Source organism: Rhinoderma darwinii, chromosome 1, assembly GCF_050947455.1.
Source record: "Rhinoderma darwinii isolate aRhiDar2 chromosome 1, aRhiDar2.hap1, whole genome shotgun sequence".
NCBI classification, from domain to species: domain Eukaryota; kingdom Metazoa; phylum Chordata; class Amphibia; order Anura; family Rhinodermatidae; genus Rhinoderma; species Rhinoderma darwinii.
Genome location: NC_134687.1, coordinates 573,198,504 through 573,221,289, shown reverse-complemented (window position 1 = coordinate 573,221,289; position 22,786 = coordinate 573,198,504). Strand labels below are relative to the sequence as shown.

Here is a 22,786-nt window from a genome sequence, read left to right as displayed (position 1 = left end):
CTTGACACTGTATGATCGGTACCATAGGATTGTGTAGTGTAATCGTCAACCACATTGTGGAGTATGTGGCCCTCCCCATCTGAATACAGTTTTATGCAAACTACTATGTGACTACTGTACCTCTGGAATCAGACAGAAAAAAAGATCATACCATGCTCCATCAGGCGCTGTGTTAGAGAGATATTCTCCCCTAGAAATGTTGCTTCTAGGGGAGAAGATCCCAGTTATAAGGCACCGTATGGAGGCACCATATGGCGGGAACAAGGATCAGGGACGATCATGCACTCTGCTGTGTGGCCTAAAAATCCCTGGTGCCTAAACCGTCACCTCCTCTGAGTACCGCTTTGTGGAGCCTATAGTTGGGCATAGAGTTGTCTCTGCCTACCATCATTATGTAGCTTGGTTGAATTGATCATTCTCAATGACATTCATAAGACTTTGCTTACTTTGACCATGTCAATACTTTGTTCACTTTCACATTCCTGGATGGGGGGCTAATCAAATCCATTGTAAGTACAATACTGTGGAATATGTTAGCGCTATGTAACTAAAAGGTTTTTCTAGAAATATTCAATCATTGCCTGTCCTTGAGGGTCTAACCCCCACAATCGGCAGAACAAAGAAGCTGCGGCAGTCCACTGAGCGTTGCAGCCTCTTCAGTGTTTATACGGGAACAGCGACTAGCCCTCCGCTCCGTATATAATATATTTATATGTAGTTATAGCCTGAATGTATCACCCAGGAGAATAGAATTCTATAGAGTTGTTCAACCATTGATAGATTCTCTTTCAAGGTATCCAAGCGATAAACAAACTGTAATTGCTCATGTACCACTTTAATGAAATATTTGTTGCCACTTGACAGTCCTGCTGCGTATGGAGTGATGGGCTTAGCTGAAGGCGGAAGAATTTGTGTCTTGAGTTTGTGCGCAGAATTAGTGTTAAGTGGTTATCTATATAATTCAACAGTAGGCGATTGTAAAAGTAATTAGATTTGTTATAGTGTCATAAAATATAAATCCTTCTTACAATTTTCTAGCAGTCCCCACCGGGTCTTAACGTAGTTTTAAAACCAATTTGTGGGCTGCTTTCGGTCTCCCGGTTACCTGTATACTCATTTTACAGCAGTGAAGTTATATAACAAGTGAGTGGAACTGCATCCCCAATCTTATTGACTTTATATAAAAGATAATCCAGGTTATGATCCTCTTTTATGTCCGCACATAAAAGTGCCGAAAACCATTTTAGAGGGTTAATGTAAATAAAAATAATTTTTACGGGGCTTGTCTTAATTTTTTTTGCCACAATGTTCTCTGCTCACTCTTGTTAGGTACATAGTGATAGCATTACTTATTACGCTGGTAGCTTCTTGCAGAATAAGAGTGACCCACATTTAACGTCGAGACGTCTATTTGAAGAAAGTTGGCAAGACATTAGACGTTAAGATAAGAAGGAAAGGAACATTTGCCGTAACAGATGTTTGATATGTCCAGACAGAAGCTCTAAAAGCCATTTGATGTAGTTGTCAATCCTTGTTCTTCTGATACTTCACAAACTAAAGGAAGTGAACAGAAGCGACGCGCTCTTCCCTCTATAGATTTTTAGCGTCCCCTGCTTTGCTTCTGATGTCACGTCAGTACTGGCTTGTTGATATGCCTACCTTGTCTAATATTTGCAGTTCAAACAGTAGTCTGTTGTGTTGTGATTCTGTCCCATGTGTTCTGTCAGTATAACAGAATATCCCTTCATGCCATGTAACTTGATGATGTTTTGAAGCTATCGACTAATTAAATAAGCAGAGCGGTAAATATTGTGGTATACAGCGTTCAACCAGAACATTAAAACCACCGACTGGTGTAGTGAATAATATTAACTCTTTTGACCTTCCTGACCGAGCCTCATTTTTCAAATCCGGCGTGTCACTTTATGTGATAATAACTCTGGAATGCTTTTACCTATCCAAGCAATTCTGAGATTGTTTTCTCATGACACATTGGACTTTATGTTACTGGCAAAATATGCTGGATACATTCAGTATTTAATTGTGAAAAACACCAAAAATTTGGGAAAAATTGCAGAAAGTAGCATTTTTCTATATTTAAATGAATCTGCTTGTAAGACAGGCCGTTATACCACACAAAATTGTTGCTAATTAACATCCCCCATATGTCTACTTTAGATTGGCATCGTTTTTTGAACATCTTTTTATTTTTCTAGGACGTTACAAGGCTTTGAACTTTAGCAGCAATTTCTCACATTTTCAAGAAAATTTCAAAAGGCTATTTTTACAGGGGCCAGTTCAGTTGTGAAGTGGCTTTGAGGGCTTTATATATTAGGAACCCCCAATAAGTCACCCCATTTTAAAAACTTCACCCCTCAAAGTATTCAAAACAGCTTTTAGAAAGTTGCTTAACCCTTTAGATGTATTACAGGAATTAAAGCAAACTAGAGGTGAAATTTCCAAATGTAATTATTTATTTTTTTTGCAGAAATTAATTTCTAATCCATTTTTTTTTTTTGTAACACAACGTTTTACCAGAGAAACGCAACTCAATATTTATTGCCCTGATTCTGCAGGGCAATAATGTTTACCTAGCGGGCTAATGAACTGAAGCACCGGCCTCAGAAGTGGAAAATTCCCCAATTTGGAAACTACACCCCTCAAGGAAGTTATTATAGGGGTATAGTGAGCACTTTGACCCCCCTGGTTTATTGCAGAAATTATTGGATGTAGGCCGTGAAAATGAAAATCAATTTTTTTTTCAAAGAAAATGTAAGTTTAGCTAATTTTTTCTCATTTCCACAAGGACTAAAGGAGAAAAAGCACTGCCACATTTATAAAGCAATTTCTCCCGAGTAAAACATTCCCCACATGTGGTAATAACCGGCTGTTTGGACACACGGCAGGGCTTAGAATGGAAAGAGCGCCATTTGGCTTTTGGAGATCACATTTAGCAGGAATGGTTTGCGGAGGCCATGTCACATTTGCAAAGCCCCTGAGGGGACAAAACAATGAAAAGGCCCAAAAAGTGACTCCATTTAGGAAACTACACCCCTTGAGGAACTCCTCTAGGGGTGTAGTGAGCATTTTGACCCCACAAGTGTTTCATAGAATTTATTAGAATTGAGCAGTGAAAATAAAAACAATCCCTTTAGCTTCAAATTTTTAATTTTCTCAACAAATAAAGGAAAAAAAGAACCCCAACATTTGTAAAGCAATTTCTCCAGAGTTCGGTAATACCCAATATTTGGTCATAAACGGCTGTTTGGGCACACAGTAGGGCTCAGAAGGGAAGTAGCACCATTTGGCGTTTGGAGTGCAGATTTTGCTGGATACCTCCCAGAAATGACCCCATTTTGGAAACGACACCCCTCAAGGTATTCACCTAGGGGTGTAGTGAGCACGTTAACCCCACAGGTGTTTTGCAGAAATTAGTGTGCTCTCGATGTTGCAGAGTGAAAAATGGCATTTTTTTACATAGATATGCCAATATGTGGTGCCCAGCTGGTTACCAGAACTCTTGACTCTCACAGGCTCGCAGTGCCTACCTTCCCCCTGTGTGAGTAGATCACACCTTTTGTAAAGGAGCCCGCACAGCTTGCAGCTAATAAGACTCATTAGGCAACCCAAGCCATGGACTGTCCTGAAGACAGAGTGGAACTTTCTTTTCTTAAAGTCCAGCAACTTGTCCGTTTAGGTCTACCTAATAGTCATCGTCATATTTGTCTAATGTTCACAGGCAGGTTGTTTGGTTTGGACGACTGAGAAAAACTTTCTTACCTTGTCTGAGAACACATGTGCCCCTAGGAATGTTGAGTACTTTTTATTAGTTTGTGGGTGATAAAAACAGATATCTACATCTAAGTTTTCTATCTTCTAGCAACAGATTCCTCTGGTTTTACCTGAGACGTGTGCTGGTGATAATATAGAAATATATCCTAGCGATATTACATCAATCATTTTTAGTATGGGACCCTATTAATGCCCATTTTGACTAGAAATAAAATATAGGTAAGGGTAGTCTCTGCCTTATGCACTGTACTTTATATGCTGTTTTTATGGCACTAATGTAATAGCTCTTTTCAACTCTTTACAAGATTGATTCTTTTTTTTGTTCTTTTTAACAGTGCACTTTCAGAAGCGGAGAAAGCGACATTGCGCGCAGGACTCATCACCAACTTCAATGAGCCAGTAAATCAGGTTTGTGTATATTTGGACTCTGATGAGTTTCTCACACCTTGTACTTGGATCCCTAAGGAACGGGACTTATGTTATCACCTACGTGTATTATTTATGTCTTCATTATAAGGATTCTTTTTTGTTGAACATCTTAACTGACGGATTTTTATTCCAAAGCTTATTCAAAATAATATTTACTTCTATTTATTTTTGGTCATGTTTATCGAAATAAAATATTGTTCATTTAGAGGGCTTGTTCACTTACATATGTTGAAAATGACCAAATGTCACAAGTCTACTATGAAGTTCATCCTTTCTCAGCTTTGCTTCATGGGGAAAGAAAAATCATTCCTGAACCCGCAATGGCTACAGGGAAGTTTCCTTGGCTTAAATACAATTCTATACTTCTCCCTATTGATTATAACTTTCAGTATTATTAGACATAAATGTCTACAAAGTGTAGCCCCTCATACGGTAAAGAATCATAAATTCATAAATTGATGATGGAATTGCAAATGATGTTCCCTAGTATTAGAATTAATAATTTGTGGTAAGAGGGGTTGAAGCCCAAGCCTTAGGCCTCATGCACACGACCGTAGCCATGTGCAGGACCGTGATTTTCGAGTCGGAGTGTCACCCGCAAGCCGCCCACAAATCAGGGGTCGTTCACATGGCCGTGGCCATTATTTGCTATGAGCCTGGACACGGCCGTAATAAGACATGTCCGTTCTCTCTGCGGTCCAGGCTCCTGGGCCATGTACGGACGTGGAAACCACAGGGTTGGGCATGGCCCCATAGGAATGAATGGGGTTGCAATTCCCCCATGGATTTTCGGGGGAATTGCGGCTGCAAAAGCACGTTCGTGTGCATGGGGCCTTAAAGTGAATCTCCACCTTTTTATCATCATGCCCAATATTCTGTGCCAATTTCATTTCTTAATATATCTTTATAGCGGTTGATGCTCCATTTTCCTGATTGTACCGTATATATATATATATATAAATAAACATTAATAGTGTTCCTGGGTGGACATTTGCTTTAAGGAGTATAAGCTGGTTAGAACGATTTATTCTTCATTTTAATATCATCTTGATTGCAGGTGACCAGTGGATATAATTGAAATACAGTAATATATCAAAAATACACAGTAAAAATAGTCGTTGTATGAAATGTCCAAGAAAGTCTACATAAAATAATCAGATGTCTCAAATAATACACCTGGGGATTTATAGCCTCTTAGTTCCTTTTTGACAATCTTCTTGCTTATTGTGAGTGCTTTTCTATATCTAGATATTGGACATTTTGAAGATTTACATTGATGACTGGAAAAAAAACCTTTAATATAATAAACTGCTAAATAGCACTAAGACATAGGCTAAATAAAGATTGTTGTATCCATTGGACAATTTGTGTGAAGTGGTTACATCAAAGTTGCATTTGCCTGCAAATTTGGCTTGACTTGTGTGACTTGAGCAGCAAGTCGTTGTGTAAGGCTCTGTTCACACCATGTTTGGTGGGTATGTTTAGCATATGTGCTGGTTGATACTCCTGATACACGCTCTGAACGTAGCCATAGTACCCTATGAACTGGGGGAGGCAAAAAGAATGTCCTTTTGGCATCTGCTAGGCAAGTATGCTTTTTTTTTTTTTTCTTCATAGGAAATGTAGTCTGCTGCCCTTTCCTATACAGTGGGTCAATGCAAAAAAAGTATACCACGCAGTATATGTTAAAATTGGGGACTATGTATGACTTTTTCCATGGTATGACATTATATGGCGCACGTCAGGCCTTTACGTTCAGCATATACACCAAATGTAAAGGGAAAATGGGGTGGGAACGGAGCCTAAAACTCATGACCTATATTCCAAAATAAGATCCCCCTCCGATGTAGTATTCATAACATTTGAAAAAAATAATTATAATTTTTATGTTTTTTACGTATTAATATTATACCCCTACTGGTGTGTAGTTACCGCTCAGTCTTAGTTTGCATTTGGATGGTCGTAATATGTTTCAGCGGGAGCCAAAAATTGTATTGAATCCTGTCATGTGTGATCATTGCCAACATTTGGGAGTCTTTTGATTTATACATAAGAGCATCAGATCCGGGTTTAGTCACTAAATAAACTCTACTCTGTAGTGCCAATATTTGCATATTTTTCCCCCAGAAAGCATTGCCCTAAAGACTCTCTATAACCTGGGTCTCCACAAGGAGAATCGGTATTTTTCACAAAGGCAAAACAAAATACACTACAAATATAAAGACTATAAGGTATAATCAGTACACAAACCTTGTTTAGAATAGAGGTCATGTGTTTTGTGTCTCCACGAGTGTTGAGCCATTAAATCTGGCATCATCTTGGCTCTCTGGTTCCTTTTTTTTCCACTGAGGACGATTGGATTATTAATGTCTGTCTGTCTTCTAGATTGCCACCCAGATTGCTGTTCTGATTGCTAAAGCTGCTCGACTTGACTGTCCCAAGCAGTGGCCTGAACTGATCCCTACCCTGATTGAATCTGTTAAGGTTCAAGATGATCTGAGACAGCAACGAGCTCTTCTCACCTTTTATCATGTGACCAAGACCTTGTCTTCTAAAAGGCTCGCTGCAGACAGAAAGTTATTTCAAGACGTAAGTATGTGCAGAGTGATCAATGTCTTCTGTTCCAGCAGGTAATAGTCTCACTTGTTATGTTAGTGTTACATCAGTATCGCTTCTCGAATATAATGAGTGTTAAAATCTATATGAGCCTTCACACCCTGGCTTTTCATCTTTCCTCGCTCCATTCCTTTTTCTGACAGAGGGACTAAGATAAGATACAAACAACGAGATCATTGATTAAAGGTTGATCCCAGAGGCGGATGGAAGAAAAGTTGTTGTTAGTGCGGCGGAAATCTAGCATTAAGGCCCTATTACACGGGCAAATGAGCGTTCACAGAAACCAATCATTGCCCTGTGTAAACAGGTCAACGATCAGCCGATGAACGAGCAAATGCTAGTTCATCGGCTCATTGTACTGTTTCTGCACTGTTTTCTACATCTCACCGTGTAAGAGACGTGCTACAGACATGATAGAGATGTATGGGCACGAGCGATCGTAGTTATGAGTGCTTGTCCCCATACGTAGCTCCTTGTGAAAGGAGCAAATGAGCGCCGATCACGTCGGGCCGTGTAATAGGACCCTTACATGCCCGGTCTGGCAGAGCGGGAGCAGCTCTTACATAGCGACTCTCTGGGGGGTTCAGAGTCGGGAACCACACTATTATTTCTATATGCCCTAACGGCATGTGGACAGGGGCTGTCTTCATGAGACAACCCTTTTAATGTTTATGTTGCTAATATATATGAGACAGAACATTTTATTTTATTTTTTATATTCTAGAGAAAATAGTTATAAGTCTATTAAAACATAAAATGGAGAACACCGAAGAATAGTCATTGACCACTGTTGAAATGACACATGAAGAGCCAAAACCTTAATAATAATAATAATAATAATAGCACATGTAATAATTCTATTCCATTCCTTCTGCTGTTTGAATCATGCATTTTATAAAATCCTCCGCATCTGCAGCACATCTATTGCTAGCTGCTCCACTTAGCGCCTGTTCACATCTGTGTTGGAGGCTCTGCTAGGGGCCTCCGTTGCAGAATTGGACGAAAATACAGGCAAAAATAGTGCATCATGCTGCGCTATTGTTTCCGGTAAAACTACGGACACCCAGACAAAAACCCGACAGAACCCATCAAAGTCACACAACAGAACCAGCTCTTCCGTTATTTTCATCTTACTGCTCCTCTGACTGAGCAGAACAGCAGAAACACCAATGCAGGTGTGAACCCAGCCTAAGCCAATCCAAACAACCGTCTCTGGAGTTATTTTTTGTCGTTTTGCCATCTCTACAAAAATTTTTTTTTTTACACAGGAGCTTTTGACAGTACCAAAAATAGAGTAGTAACTGCCAGAGGAACGGCACCAGGACTTCAAAAAGGATGAAATAGGATTGTTTTATTCACCTCAAGTGGGCGACGTTTCGGTTCACCACAGAACCTTTCTCAAGCCAGTATATATATATATATATATATATATATATATACTGTATATGCACAAAGCATTTATATGTTTGTGCGTGTGTGAAGTGTTATCATGAAGTTCCACCTGTTTGCTGTTTTAATCTGTATTCACATATAGCAAATTTTCCCCGGATTTGCAGACAGAAAATCCGCAGGGGAATACAGTAGCAGCAAAGTGGATGAGATTTGAATAAATCTCATCCACATGCTGTGGAAATTCTCTTCGCAGAAATTGACCTGCAGTTCAGAATTTTAAATCTGTTTAAATCTGCAGCATGTCAATTTCTGCTGCGAATAGTGCACAGATTTTCTCCAGTGAACAGAGAAGAAGAAATTTGCAAGCAAATCCTATTATTGCAGATTTATTTCGGATTTCACACCAAAATCCGCAAGTCCAGAAAAGTTAAAAAAAAAAAAAAAATCTCTGTACATCTGGTCTTCAGTGATGATGTCATGTCGACACGTGATCGCAGCAGCGGTCACATGATACAACGTATTATTGCTGGAGTACGGGTGTACAGAGGACAGCGGAAGCCCAGGGAAGCGTTGCTACTATGGAGCACCAGGAAGGGTGAGTAAGAGCCTGTTCACATCAGCGTTCACTTTCCGTTCTGGGGTTCCGTCTGCGACTGCGCTATTGATTCCGTGGAAAAAACGGAAATCTGACGGAACGGTGACAAACGGAAACCATTAGCAATGTTTCTGTCATCATTGATATCAATGGTGATGCAAACAGAAGCTGTGGTTTCCGTTGCGGGGTTCCACAACGGAAACCTCAGACGGAACCCCGGAACGGAAAGCGAACGCTGATGTGAACAAGCCCGAATACTGACTTAGATTTTATAAATCTCTAGTGAGAGCGCACATGAAATATTAGATCCAGTTTTGGGCACCATTTCACAAAAAAGATTTTTTGTAAAGATTGAGCTGGTTCAAAGGTGGGCAACTAAAGTATTAAATGTAATGGGTGGACTACAGTATCCAAACGATTATTAAAATTAGGGTTGTTTAGTTTAGAAAAAAGACGGATGAGGGGTGACCTGATAACTATGTATATATCAAAGGTACAAATACGGAGATCTCTCTCATTGTCTAGTTATATCCTGGACTGTAACTATAACAAGGGGGCATCCTCTACATCTAGAGGAAAGAAGGTTTCTGCACAAACATAGAAGAGGGTTCTTTACTGTAAGAGCAGTGAGACTATAGAACTTTGTGCCAGAGGAAGTGGTTATGAGGAATTGACTGAAAAAGTGCAAAAGAGGGCCGGATGTCTTTCTTGAGTGTAATAATATTACAGGTTATTGTTGCTAGATTACTGGGGATGGGTCGTTGATCCTGGGATTTCTTCTGATCACTATATTGAAGTCGGTACAGAATTTTTTCCCTAAGATGAGGAAAATTGGCTTTTGCCTCATGGAGGTTTTGCCTTCATGTGGATCAACATTGCAGAATAATATACTGAACTGGATGGACATATGTCTTTTTTTTGGCCTTACAAGCTTTGTTACTATGATTCTTGGCTGTTTTTCGTAGGGAAATCCCCCCAAAAATCTGCACGACATTACTTCATGTCTTGGTGACTACAGAGTCTAGTCTCCTAACAGACATAACTGTTCTGGTCACAAATAGTAATTCACACGGGGGCTTTGGCAAGGCAGGTAGGCTTCACCTAAAAAGGCAGAAGCACCTGCGGATGAAGGCTCCAAGTCCAGTCCTTTATGCCACATTTTTACATGTGCTGTTGGCAAGCATTACATTTATATTTTTTTTAGTGTGTGAAGATGAATGTGTTTTTGTATAAGTGGAATAATATTTCTTATCCAAAGGTCTTTTTTTTTATCTCCTAGAATCTAATTTAATTTATGTAAAGTAATATTGTATAAAAAGTGTCACCTTGTAATAATTGTACTATAAATTATGATTTTAAAATCAATCAAATATTAAAAACCAGTCCTTTCATACAAGTTGCAGAACTCCAATGTGACTTTTTAATGACTTATTCAAGGACACATTATTCCTTATATTACACAATTTGCAGATTGAAACAAAGCATGTTTCATTATGTATGACAGTTATGGTTCCCATTATGGGGAGTTTTAACACCGATGACATCACTACACTTCAAAATATAAGAAATGATAACACTCTAACTCACATAATTCTCTGCTCACGTGTGTTTGGGGTTTTCATCAAGCTTGCTGGTATTTTTGCTCTAAAACATATCGGAATCCTGATGGACCCCAATAAAATCAATGGGATTCCTCAGACAATGAATCCGTCATGGCTACTGTAAACGAAAGCTATAACACCGTGTGAACAGAGCCTGACATTTCCTTCCACTTGGGAATTGACCTTCCTCATACAAGCATACAAGTATTTTAATTTGTGTAAAGTTTTACTTTGCTTCATCACCTGAAAATGTTTTTGGATTGATGAGTACACTGTGGTCCCATAATGAAGTGAACATTTTTCCCCCTTCTAGCCCATAAAAAAAAAAAAAAGTGCACCAGGGTACGGTATATACCAAAGGACAATTAGATGAATTAGTGCGAGAAAACGGGACAGATTCAGGTTCAATCTCACCGGCATGAGTTGTGTAATGAACAGGCACTATTCTGACTCCTGCATGTAGGTGAAATCCCACACCGCACTGTAGCCCCTCCTGTGTCAGATCCTGGCGCAGGGCCATAAGGAGAGGTAATAGAATTTGGTACACCATATATACCTAAATACGGCATTAGTTTAATCCCAAAAACGCATTATATATTATCTCAACAAACCTTCAAATCGATAATACCACCTCTAAACTTGGAATGGTTTTAAGATTATTCAGCCGGTCAATGACGCCAAATTTTAGGTCGGCTTTTGGGAGCAGCAATATTATTAAAGTTCGCTGGTAATACTGATATCAGCTTACATTTGATTATCCACCGATCTGAACAATATGCTATCTTACAGAGACAGATTTCTATGTGTTGTAGTCCTCATGGGGGGCATTGAAATTGCGAAGGGCTGTCATTTCTCTCAACGAATTCCTTGTAGTTCAGTCACCACCAACCTTCGTAAAATAGCATTTTGCACATTTTTTTCTTTCATTTACTTAAATCTATTTACAGTTTATCACATAAAAATGACTGTGAACATGTTGTCCCTTTTCTAATCATCGCTTTAAGCTGTATGCGAAGAAGTCCTCAATGATGTGGAACGGCTTCAGATGTATTCGTGAAAAAAAAAAAGCTCAGTTGAGTGGGGATTTCACAGGTCCGCATTCTCAACATGTGTGGAAGTGTGATAAAATAATAAACATATTCTTCAGAGTCTCCGGAAAGAAATATCTTCACAGGAGACCGATCTGCTGACCCCTCTTTCTTGAGTAGATTATCATCCGTTTTGGCACTGTGTTTATGGAATAATTTTTGTTGGTTTCCCTGTCTATAGTGATGTGTTCAGTGCCGTCTGTACAGCAAGTAAAGTTCTCCAGAGTTTAGTTGCCCATACCTAAGTCTATGGAGTCGCCTGATATTACCCTGACACTTGATGTTGGGGTTGTGGCTTGAAGTAAGGGGGTTTCTGCCACTCCATTGTTCTTGCCCATTTTGATTTTTTTTTATAATTTAAACCTAGTTTATTGAAAGGTCTTTCAAAAATACATTTGTTCAGTATACAGGCTCATAATATTAATCTTGTGTAGGAAAGCAGCTATGAAACCGCTTTCTATTGGGCCCATGGTTAGCGGGGACTTGGCACTAGACTGCATTCACGCTTGTGTAAATACGGCCTTAAAAATAAATTCTTGCTTGAAAAAAACCATTGCTTTTGTTTGAAATCCCAAAATGAGGTTCTTATTAATCTTAGAGACTCTCAAGCTGTTAATTTCACATGTCCAGTTTTTGATGCATTTTTTGCAAAAATAACCGAAAGCTACATTTTTCTGTCACAGAACAAAGCCTGCATATTTATTCCTTTTTATCTTTTTACATTTTATCATCCAGTGTGTCTAAGGCCTTATTCAGAAGACCGTGTTCCGCCATATTTCCCGGACTCACCACAGTTCAGGGAGCCGGGCTCCTAGGTTCATAGTTATCTATGCTGCTGTGAGTCACTGCCTCCCCGCGGGAAAACTGTCCCATACTGAAAACATGCTTATAGTACGGGACCGTATTCCTGCGGGGAGGCAGGGACTCCTAACATCATACAAAACTAGCCCGGCTCCCTGAACTGTGGTCGATTTGGGAAACATGGCCGACAAGCGATCTGTATATCACAGACCGAACATGGCCGTCCGATTAAGGCCTTCTAGTCCTAAAAGTGTGCAATTTTTTTAAATCTTTTTTTTTTTTTTTACTTAGCAGCACATTCACACTTGGTATCAGTGACAAAGTAGAAATAAAACCTATCTAACCCCTTAATGACACAGCCTAGTTTTGGGCCTTAAGGCTCAGAGCCCATTTCATTTTTCAAATCTTGCGTGGTAATAACTTTGGAATGCCTTTATTAATCCAAGCAATTCAGAGAATATTTTCTCATGAAACATTAGTGGTAAAATTTGGTCGAAGTGTTTATTTGTGAAAAATAGCAAAATTTACAGTTTTCTAAATGTATATGCTTGTAAGACAGATAGTAATACCACACAAAATATTTGCTATTTAACCCCTTAACGAAATGTCAACATTTCACTTACTTGTACGCGGCAGCTGTTAAGGGGAAGTGTGGAGCGGACTCACGGGCTGAGCTCGCTCCATACACAGCGGGTAAAGGCTGTGTTACACAACCGACCCTTCACTGCAACGGGCAGAATCAAATTTCAATATGACCTGTTTAACACCTTAAATTCCACGGTCAATCTCGACCGCTGCGTTTAAATTGTTAGAATCAGGGGGACGCCCCCTCTCAAACGCGGCATTTACAGTGGTTGTTATGGCAGCCTAGGGGCCTAATAAAAGCCCCCAGGTCTGCCATCTTTGTACTCCCTTGAAGCCCTTCAAAGGGGACTGTCAGAATCACGATATACTGCAATACATTAGTATTGCAGTGTATCATGCAAGCGATCCAACGATCACTTGTTCAAGTCTCCCAGGGGGACTAATAAAAAAAGTGAAAAACAGTTAGGCCTCATGCACACGACCGTAAAAACTCCCGTTATTACGGGTCGTAATTGCGACCCGTAATAACGGGCTCATAGACTTCTATTGGCGACGGGTGCCTTCCCGTTTTCTCACGGGAAGGTGCCCGTGCCGTTGAAAAAGATAGAACATGTCCTATTTCAGGCCGTAATAACGGCACGGACAGTCCATAGAAGTCTATGGAGCTCTCGTAATGACGGGTGGCTACATGTGTGCACCCGTCATTACAGCAGCGTTGCTAAGCGACGTCAGTAAATAGTCACTGTCCAGGGAGCTGAAAGAGTTAACTGATCGGCAGTAACTCTTTCAGCACCCTGGACAGTGACTACCGATCAGAATAAACCTGTAAAAAATAAAAATAAAAGACGTTCATACTTACCGACAACTTCCTGCTTCCTCCAGTCCGGTCTCCCGCCCGTTGCCTTGGTGACGCGTCCCTCTCGACATCCGGCCCGACGTCCTGGATGACGTTTCAGGCCATGTGACCGCTGCAGCCAATCACAGGTCAATCACAGGCTGCAGCGGTCACATGGACTGCCGCGTCATCCAGGGATGTCGGGCTGGATGTGAAGAGAGGGACGCGTCACCAAGACAACGGCCGGGTAAGTATGAATTTCTTTAACTTTTATTACAGAAAGGGCTGTCCCTTCTCTCTATCCTGCACTGATAGAGAGAAGGGGCTGCCGATTAGTGCAGTGCTATTTTGCCGCCAAAAACGTGCCTGTAAATACGTGTGGAATACGGGTGACACCGGACCCATATTTACGGGCACGGGTTCGTAAATACTGGTGCAAAACGGGTCGAATACGTGTGACACCGGACCCCTATTTACGCCAGTATTTACGGGTGGGAAAAAATACAGTCGTGTGCATGAGGCCTTAGTTAAAGTTTTTTCTAACGTTCCAAAAATAAATAAATATTAAGTTAAAAAAAAAACCCTTGCCCCATTTTTTCCCTAAAGCAATGTTAAAATAAATTAAAGTTAACATAACTAGTATCATCGAGTCTGAACTATCACAATATAGCATTGTTTAACCCGCTCGGTGAATGCCGTAAAAATAAAAAATATATATAAATCATGCAAATTGCTGTTTTTTGTTCACCTCAGCTCTCTAAAAAAAAAAAAAAAGGAATAAAAAGTGATAAAGTCGCATGTACCCCAAAATGGTATCGTTGAAAACCACAGGTCGCCCCGCAAAATGTAAGCCCTCGCGCCTCTAGTTTGATGGAAAAAGAAAAACGTTATGGCTCTCAGAATATGGCGACACAAATTAAAAAAAATTTTAAGCAAATATTTATATTTTTTTAAAAGTGGTAAACAAAACATATAAATTTGGTATTGACGCTGTGACATCACTTCCTCCCGCAGGTCCTTCACCAGAGCGACGGAAGCGTGAACAGACATCGCCACCAGCCGTGCCTTGACGTTTATCCGAATTTGTAGCTGCTGGAGGCGTTGTCTGTTCAGTCTTCCATCACTCCGGTGATGGACTTACGGGATGAAGTGACGTCACAGCGTGATCGTGCGAGGTCACACTGTGCTGTGGATCAAGCTGGGCTGGAATGAAAAGAAGTGTATGACACTGATTGGTCAGTGTCCTACACTTTTCTTTACAACGCCCACTTGGTCAAAAGTAAAAACATCCCCAAAAAAAAGTAGTTATCTACATTAAAGCACCTATTAGTTTATGTATGAAATGGGGAAGTTATAAACTGGTGAGAGCCTCTTTAACCCCTTCCCGCTCCTTGACGTACTATTACGTCATGGCAGCTGTATCGTTCGCGCTCCATGACGTAATAGTACGTCACGGGAGTAACGGCCGTTTCGGCCGTCCTCCCGACACATACAGGAGCTGTGACGCTGCTGTCTTGTTCAGCAGCTGTCACAGCTCCTACAGCGGGGACCGATCGCTGTGTCCCCGCCGATTAACTCCTTAAAAGCCGCGTTCTATAGAGATCGCGGCTTTTTAGGGGTTAAGCTGCCATCGCCGGCCTGCTACGCTATAGCGGCCGGCGATGGTGACTATGGCAACCGGACACCAAACAATGGCGTCCGGCTATGCCATAGACGGAAGCCTAGTGGGTCCTGACAACGTCAGGACCCACTATGCTTGCTGTCAGTGAGTAGCTGACAGTTCTAATACACTGCACTACGCATGTAGTGCAGTGTATTAGAATAGCGATCAGGGCCTCCTGCCCTCAAGTCCCCTAGTGGGACAAAGTAATAAAGTTAAAAAAAAGTTAAAAAAAGATGTGTAAAAATAAGAAAATAAAAGATTTAAAAGTAATAAAAGTAAAAATCCCCTCTTTTCCCTTATCAGTCCTTTATTATTAATAAAAATATATAAACAAACAAATAAACTATACATAATTGGTATCGCCGCGTCCGTAACTGCCTGAACTACAAAACTATTTCGTTATTTATCCCGCACGATGAACGCCGTAAAATAAAATAATAATAAACCGTACCACAATCACAATTCTTTGGTCACTTCACCTCCCAAAAAATGGAATAAAAAGAGATCAAAAAGTCGCATGTACCGAAAAATGGTACTGATCGAAACTACAGTTCGTTACGCAAAAAATAAGTCCTCGCACGGCTTTATTGTTTGAAAAATAAAAACGTTCTGGCTCTTAGAATAAGGTAACACAAAAAGTGAATGATTGTTTACAAAACGTATTTTATTGTGCAAACGCCATAAGACATAAAAAAAAACTATAAACATCTGGTATCGCCGTAATCGTATCACCCCGCAGAATAAAGTGAATGTGTCATTTATAGCGCACGGTGAACGCTGTAAAAAAAAACGAAAAAAAAACAATAGTAGAATTGCTGTTTTTTAGTCACCACGCCACCTAAAAATAGAATAAAAACTGATCAAAAAGCCGCATGCACCCCAAGAAAACTACAATGGATTCCTCAAGGGGTCTAGTTTCCAAATTGGGGTCACTTTTGGGGGGTTCCCAATGTTTTGGCACCACAAGACCTCTTCAAACCGGACATGGTGCCTAATAAAAAAGAGGCCTCAAAATCCACTAGGTGCTCCTTTGCTTCGGAGGCCGGTGCTTCAGTCCATTACCGCCCGAGGGCCACATGTGGGATATTTCTCAAAACTGCAGAATCTGGGCAATACGTATTAATTTGCGTTTCACTGATAAATCCTTTTGTGTTATAAAAAAAATGGTATAAAGAGGATTTTCTGACAAAAAAAAAATGTAAATTTCACCTCTACTTTGCTCTAAATTTTTGTGAAACACCTAAAGGGTTCATAAACTTTCTAAATGCTGTTGTGAATACTTTGAGGGGTCTAGTTTCTAAAATGGGGTATTTGATAGGGGTTTCTAATATATGGGCCCCTCAAAGCAACTTCAGAACTGAACTGGAACCTAAAAAAATAAATAAATGAGGCAATACTTCGCTTCTTACATTATACTGATAATGAGCCGTGCCCACCCTGAGATGACCCCAGTTTTGACCGTTTGTATAAACGGAGACCCCTATTAGACCGTTCCAGTGCCCGGTTTTCCCAAGCATACACCCCCGAGAAGTGTATTTCTATTGATGAGTCCCTGGTACATTTTAAAGGGAGGGTTCAATTCCGCCAGTACCTGCCGGGTAAGAGGGCAAGGTATGGCGTGAAGATGTATAAGCTGTGAGAGTGCATCAGGGTATACCTACAGGTTTAGGATATATGAAGGAAAGGCCACCCCCAAACCAGACTGCATCCTGGACTACAATAGGTACATGGGAGGGATGGACTTGTAAGATCAAGCCCTGAAGCCCTACAGCGCTATGCGGTGTGGTATAAGAAGCTGGCCGTGCACATCATACAGATGGCTTTGTACAATGCGTACGTGCTACGTCGATGTGCAGGCCAGACGGGAACTTTCCTGGAATTTCAAGAGGTGATTATCAAGAACCTAATCTTTAGTGACCAAGAAGGGGGGGCACCCAGTACTTCTGGAAGCGGGCGGCAACACTTTCCAGGGGAATTTCCCCAAACTGGCAAGAAGGGAAAAAGTCAAAAGAGGTGCAAAGTCTGCTATAAGAGGGCGATAAGGGATGACACAATATATCAATGTGACACGTGTCCCGAATAACCAGAGCTCTGTATGAAAGAGTGTTTTAAAATTTATCATACATCCCTTGGTTTATAATTTACCCCAATTTTACTTACCCTGATGCACTCCGCACAGCTTATCACCCCTCGTCTTTCACCCCCGGACGAGCCCTGCTGTGTGCCTAGGCAGCTGATAACAGCCACATGTAGGGTATTGCCATACCCGGGAGAACCCACATTACAGTTTATGGGGTGTAGGTCTCAGGTCAAAATGCTCACTACACCTCTAGATGAATGCCTTAAGGGTGTAGTTTTTAAAACGGGGTCACTTCTTGCGGGTTTCAACTGTACTGGTACCTCAGGTGCTTCTGCATACATGACTTCGCACTAGAAAATCCCCAGTAGGCCAAATGGTGGTCCTTTCCTTCTGAGCCCTCCCATGGGCCCAAATGGCAGTTTTTCTCAACAAATGGGGTATTGCGGCCCTCAGAACAAATTGCGCAACAGAATGGGGTATTTTGTTTCTTGTGAAAATAAGAAATTTTCAGCCAAAACTACATATTATTTGAAAATAATAATTTTGTTTTCATTCCCAGCCCAATTCAAATAAGTTCTGTGAAGAAACTATGGGGTCTAAATGGTCACATTACCCATAAATGAATTCCTTGAGGGGTGTAGTTTCCAAAATGGGGTCACTTCTGGTGGGTTTCCATTGCTTTGATACCTCTGGGGCTCTGCAAATGCGACATGGCAGCCGAAAACCAATCCAGCAAAATCTGGACTCCAAAGAACACACAGCGCTCCTTTCCTTCTGAGCCCTCCCATGGGCCCAAACGGCAGTTTATCACCACAAATGGGGTATTGCCACACTAAGGACAAATTGGGCAACCAAATGGGGTATTTTGTTCCCTGTGAAAATAAGAAATTTTGATCACAAATGACATTTTATTGGAAAAAATGTCATTTCTTTCATTTCACAGCCCAATTCAAATAGGTGCTGTGAAAAAACTGTGCGGTCAAAATGGTAACAACAACCATAAATGAATTCCTTGAGGGGTGTAGTTTCCAAAATGGGGTCACTATTGGGGGATTCCTACTGTTTTGGCACCTCAACACCTCTTCAAACCTGGCATGCTGCCTAAAATATATTCTAATAAAAAAGAGGACTCAAAATGCACTAGGTGCTTCTTTGCTTCTAGGGCTTGTGTTTTAGTCCACGAGCGCAGTAGGGCCACATGTGGGACATTTCTAAAAACTGCAGAATCTGGACAATACATATTTAGTAGTGTTTCTCTGGTAAAACCTTCTGTGTTACAGAAAAAAAATGAATAAAATTGAAATTCCGCAAGAAAAATGAAATTTGCAAAGTTCACCTCCACTTTGCTTTAATTCCTGTGAAATGCCTGAAGGGTTAAAAAACTTTCTAAATGCTGTTTTGAATACTTTGAGGGGTCTAGTTTTTAAAATGGGGTGTTTTATCAGGGTTTCTAATACATAGGCCCCTCAAATACACTTCAGAACTGAACAGGTACCTTAAATAAAAGGCATTTGACATTTTCTTAAAAATATGAGAAATTGCTGTTTATGTTCTAAGCCTTGTAACGTCCACGAAAAATAAAAGAATGTTCAAAAAACGATGCCAATCTAAAGTAGACATATGGGAAATGTGAACTAGTGACTATTGTGGGTGGTATAACCGTCTGTTTTACAAGCAGATGCATTTAAATTCTGAAGAATGCAATTTTTTCAAAATTTTCTCTAAATTTTGCAATTTTTCACCAATAAACACTGAATATATCGACCAAATTTTACCACGAACATGAAGCCCAATGTGTCACGAGAAAACAATCTCAGAATCGCTTGGGTAGGTTTAAGCATTCCCACGTTATTACCACATAAAGTGAAATATGTCAGATTTGAAAAATGGGCTCTGAGCCTTAAGGCCAAAACTAGGCTGCGTCCTTAAGGGGTTAAGGCCTATTTTAGTGATTTTCACAGCATTGGCCCACAATTGCAGGGCTTTGAGGTCAAATAGTAAAATAAACCCACAAGAAATTACCACATTTTAGAAACTACACCCCTTAAGGCATTTGTTAAGGGGTGAAGTGAATATTTTGGCCCCAAAAAGTTTTTTTTTTACTAGAAAATATTGCGCAGTGGATTTTCCACTGACAGTGGTTTTTATTTTGAAAAACGATCATTTTTGAGCAAGTTATGAGCAATTTTAGATTCATGCTAATTAGTTTCTTAATGACTGACTGGGCGTGTTTTTACGTTTTACCAACTGGGCGTTGTATAGAGGAGTGTATGACGCTGACCAATCAGTGACCAATCAGCGTCCAATCAGCGTCCTATACTTCTCATTGTTCCAGCCCAGCTTCTTTCACTGCACAATCACGCGGGAACAATGGGCTGGAACAATGAGAAGTGTATGATGCTGATTGGTCAGTTTCATACACTCCTCTGTACAACGCCCAGTTGGTAAAAAGTAAAAACACGCCTAGTTGGTCATTATGAAACTAATTAGCATAAATCTAAAATTGCTCATAACTTGCTCAAAAATGATCGTTTTTCAAAATAAAAACCACTGCTGTTACCTACATTACAGCGCCAATCAGATTATGTAGGAGATAGGGCACTTATAATCTGGGGACTGAGCCCCTTTAAGTGTGTTCTCCCAGGTATGGGAATGCCAATGATGTGGACGCAAACTGCTGTTTGGGCACACTGTAGGGTTTAGAAGTTAGGGAGTGCTACTTGGCTTTTGGAGCATAGATTTAGCTTGGTAGTTGTTATTTGGGGTTTTTACTGGTATTTCAGTTTATAATGTGGTGGCATATGTAAGCTGTGCATGGAGTACATCAGGGCATTATAAGGGGGTATAATAATGTGGTAATTCAATAATAATCCGCAGATGTGTGGCTAGTGTCGCACCCTTTTGGAACACTGCACCTTTTATGTCGCCATATCCCGAGAGCCAGAACTTTTTTTCTTTTTCCCACTGAGCTGTGTAAGGGCTTATTTTTTGCAGGACAATCTGGATTTTTCATTGGTACCAATTTGGGGTACATGCGACTTTTCGATCAGTTTTTATTCTATTTTAAGAGGCGTGGTGACTAAAAAACAGCAATTCTACTATTGCTGTTTATTCATTATGTTTTTTTACAGCATTCACTGTGCGCTGTAAATGACATTCACTTTATTGTGTGGGTCGACACTATTACGGTGATAACAAATGCATATAGTTTTTTATGTTTTATGGCGTTTGCACAATAAAATAATTTAATTTACTTTTTGTGTTGCATATTCTAAGAGCCATAACTTTTTTATTTTTCCATCAAGAAAGCCGTGTGAGGGTGCAGCGAGTTTGTTTTTTGCGGAACAAACTGTAGTTTTGATTAGTACCATTTTTCATGCAGCTTTTTTATGTCTTTTTTATTTCATTTTTTGGGAGGTAAAGTGACCAAAAAATAGCGATTCTGGTATGGTTTATTATTTTTTTACGGCGTTCACCGTGCGAGATAAATAACAAAACCCTTTTATAGATCAGGCCGTTACGGACGTGGCAATACTAATTATGTATAGTTTTATTTTTTATTATTAATTTATTTAATAATAAAGGACTTGATAAGGGAAAAAGGGCAATTTTTACTTTTATTACTTAAAAAAAATTTTTTCTAAAACTTTTTTTTTTACTTTCTTAACTTTTTCTTTCTTTTTTTTTGGCCCACTAGGGCACTTGAAGGCATGAAAGCCTTGATCGCTATTCTAATACACTGCACTTCATGCGTAGTGCAGTGTATTAGAGCTATCCGTTACTCATTGACAGCAAGCCTAGTGGGTCCTGCCTTTGGCAGAACCTACTAGACTTCCATAGTTGGCAGACCCGGAGGCCATTGTTAGGCCTCCGGTTGCCACAGCAACCATCGGCACCCAGCGATTGCATTGCGGGGCCGCTGATGGTGTTGTAACACTTTAAATGTGGCGATGCCTATTGACCACCACATTTAAGGGGTTAATCGGCGAGGACCACCACGATCTGTCCCCGTGGTATGAGCTGTATGAGACAGCAGTTATCACAGCTCATCAAAATGTGTTGGGAGGGAATGGTGATGGGTTTTACACGCAACATACTATTACTTAGCTGAGCATGAAGGATGCACTCAGCTCGAAGTAATAGTACTGCGCAGAGCGGGAAGGGGTTAAAGTCATGTTTTCTTAATCGCACATATGGTTTAATTATTTTCAGAAATGCTACATAATAACACTTTTAATTGGCCTCATTTGCAGGTAATGAAGGAAGCCAGGTAAACACTGTAGGGTTTTTAGTATCCTGCTGTACATGACGCCATTTCTTTCTGTATATTCCACTCCGTGAAGATTGCGTGAGTGAAGTTCTGTTTTACAAGCTGTGGGCATATTCCTATTTCTCATTTTGCTGAAGATGTAGCTCCCAAGATTCTCATGAGTAGCAACATTGTTTGCTTGCCTTGCCACCCACTTGTTTGGCATCTGCTGTTTTTCTGAAAATTTTGCAGTATTTACTCAGTACATTTTGACCATGAATTTCTGTATCCAAATTTAGAGACTAAAATACATTATAAGGCAATTATCACATTGGGAAAAAATAATTCAATCAAAAAATAATATATACATTTTGGTGTTCTTATCTGCTCAGTCATCTGGACATTACTTAGACTTAGTTCACATATGCGTCAGGGCTCCGTTCTGGCGTTCCGTCTGAGCTTTCCGTCAGAACGTAACCCTGACTGAAACGAACGGAAACCATAGGTTTCAATTTGCATCAGCATTGATTTCAATGGTGATGGATCCGGTGCAAGGGATCTGTCGTGTTGACGGAATCAATACCGTAGTCAACTACAGTTTGATACCAACTTAGCATAGGCTTTAGTGGTGTCAATAACCCTGTGCACCATCTCAACGCAAGGGGGGTTGTCCAAGCGAGCTACGTTGTTTCCAAACTTCCCTTTCACTACCATGGTAGTTACAGAAACCGCGTAGCCCAGCGAGCTTGGCTGTTTCCGGGACCCTGGCCACCTTGCCACTAAGTCTTTGTCTGGATGCAGCGCTCTCGTCACCAGGCAGGTTTGAGGGACTCCCGTTTTTTTTAGATATGTGCGGGTCCCAGAACTGGGACCCGCATCTATCAGACATTTACGGCATATACTTTGGGCAGGATTAAGATATCTAATATAGGAATCGCCCTTTAAGTTGTTATTAAACCCTTAATGATGTAGCTGATTTTGACCTTAAAACCAGTAAATTTGTTCACCCTTCTGCACACTTGCAAGAATAACTTTTTTTTTTTCATCAATATATTTGTTT

General features: G+C 40.3%; 1 protein-coding gene across 2 annotated transcripts in view; it reads left to right on the top strand.

Moving 5' to 3' along the window:
* Nucleotides 1-22,786, top strand: part of IPO11 (importin 11) — a 511,812-nt gene that overhangs the window by 68,534 nt on the left and 420,492 nt on the right. For both annotated transcript variants that reach the window (XM_075839216.1, XM_075839226.1), the window contains exons 4-5: nt 4,128-4,200; nt 6,607-6,810. In XM_075839216.1, the coding sequence (XP_075695331.1) occupies nt 4,128-4,200; nt 6,607-6,810 (277 nt within the window). The remainder of the gene's footprint in view (nt 1-4,127; nt 4,201-6,606; nt 6,811-22,786) is intronic.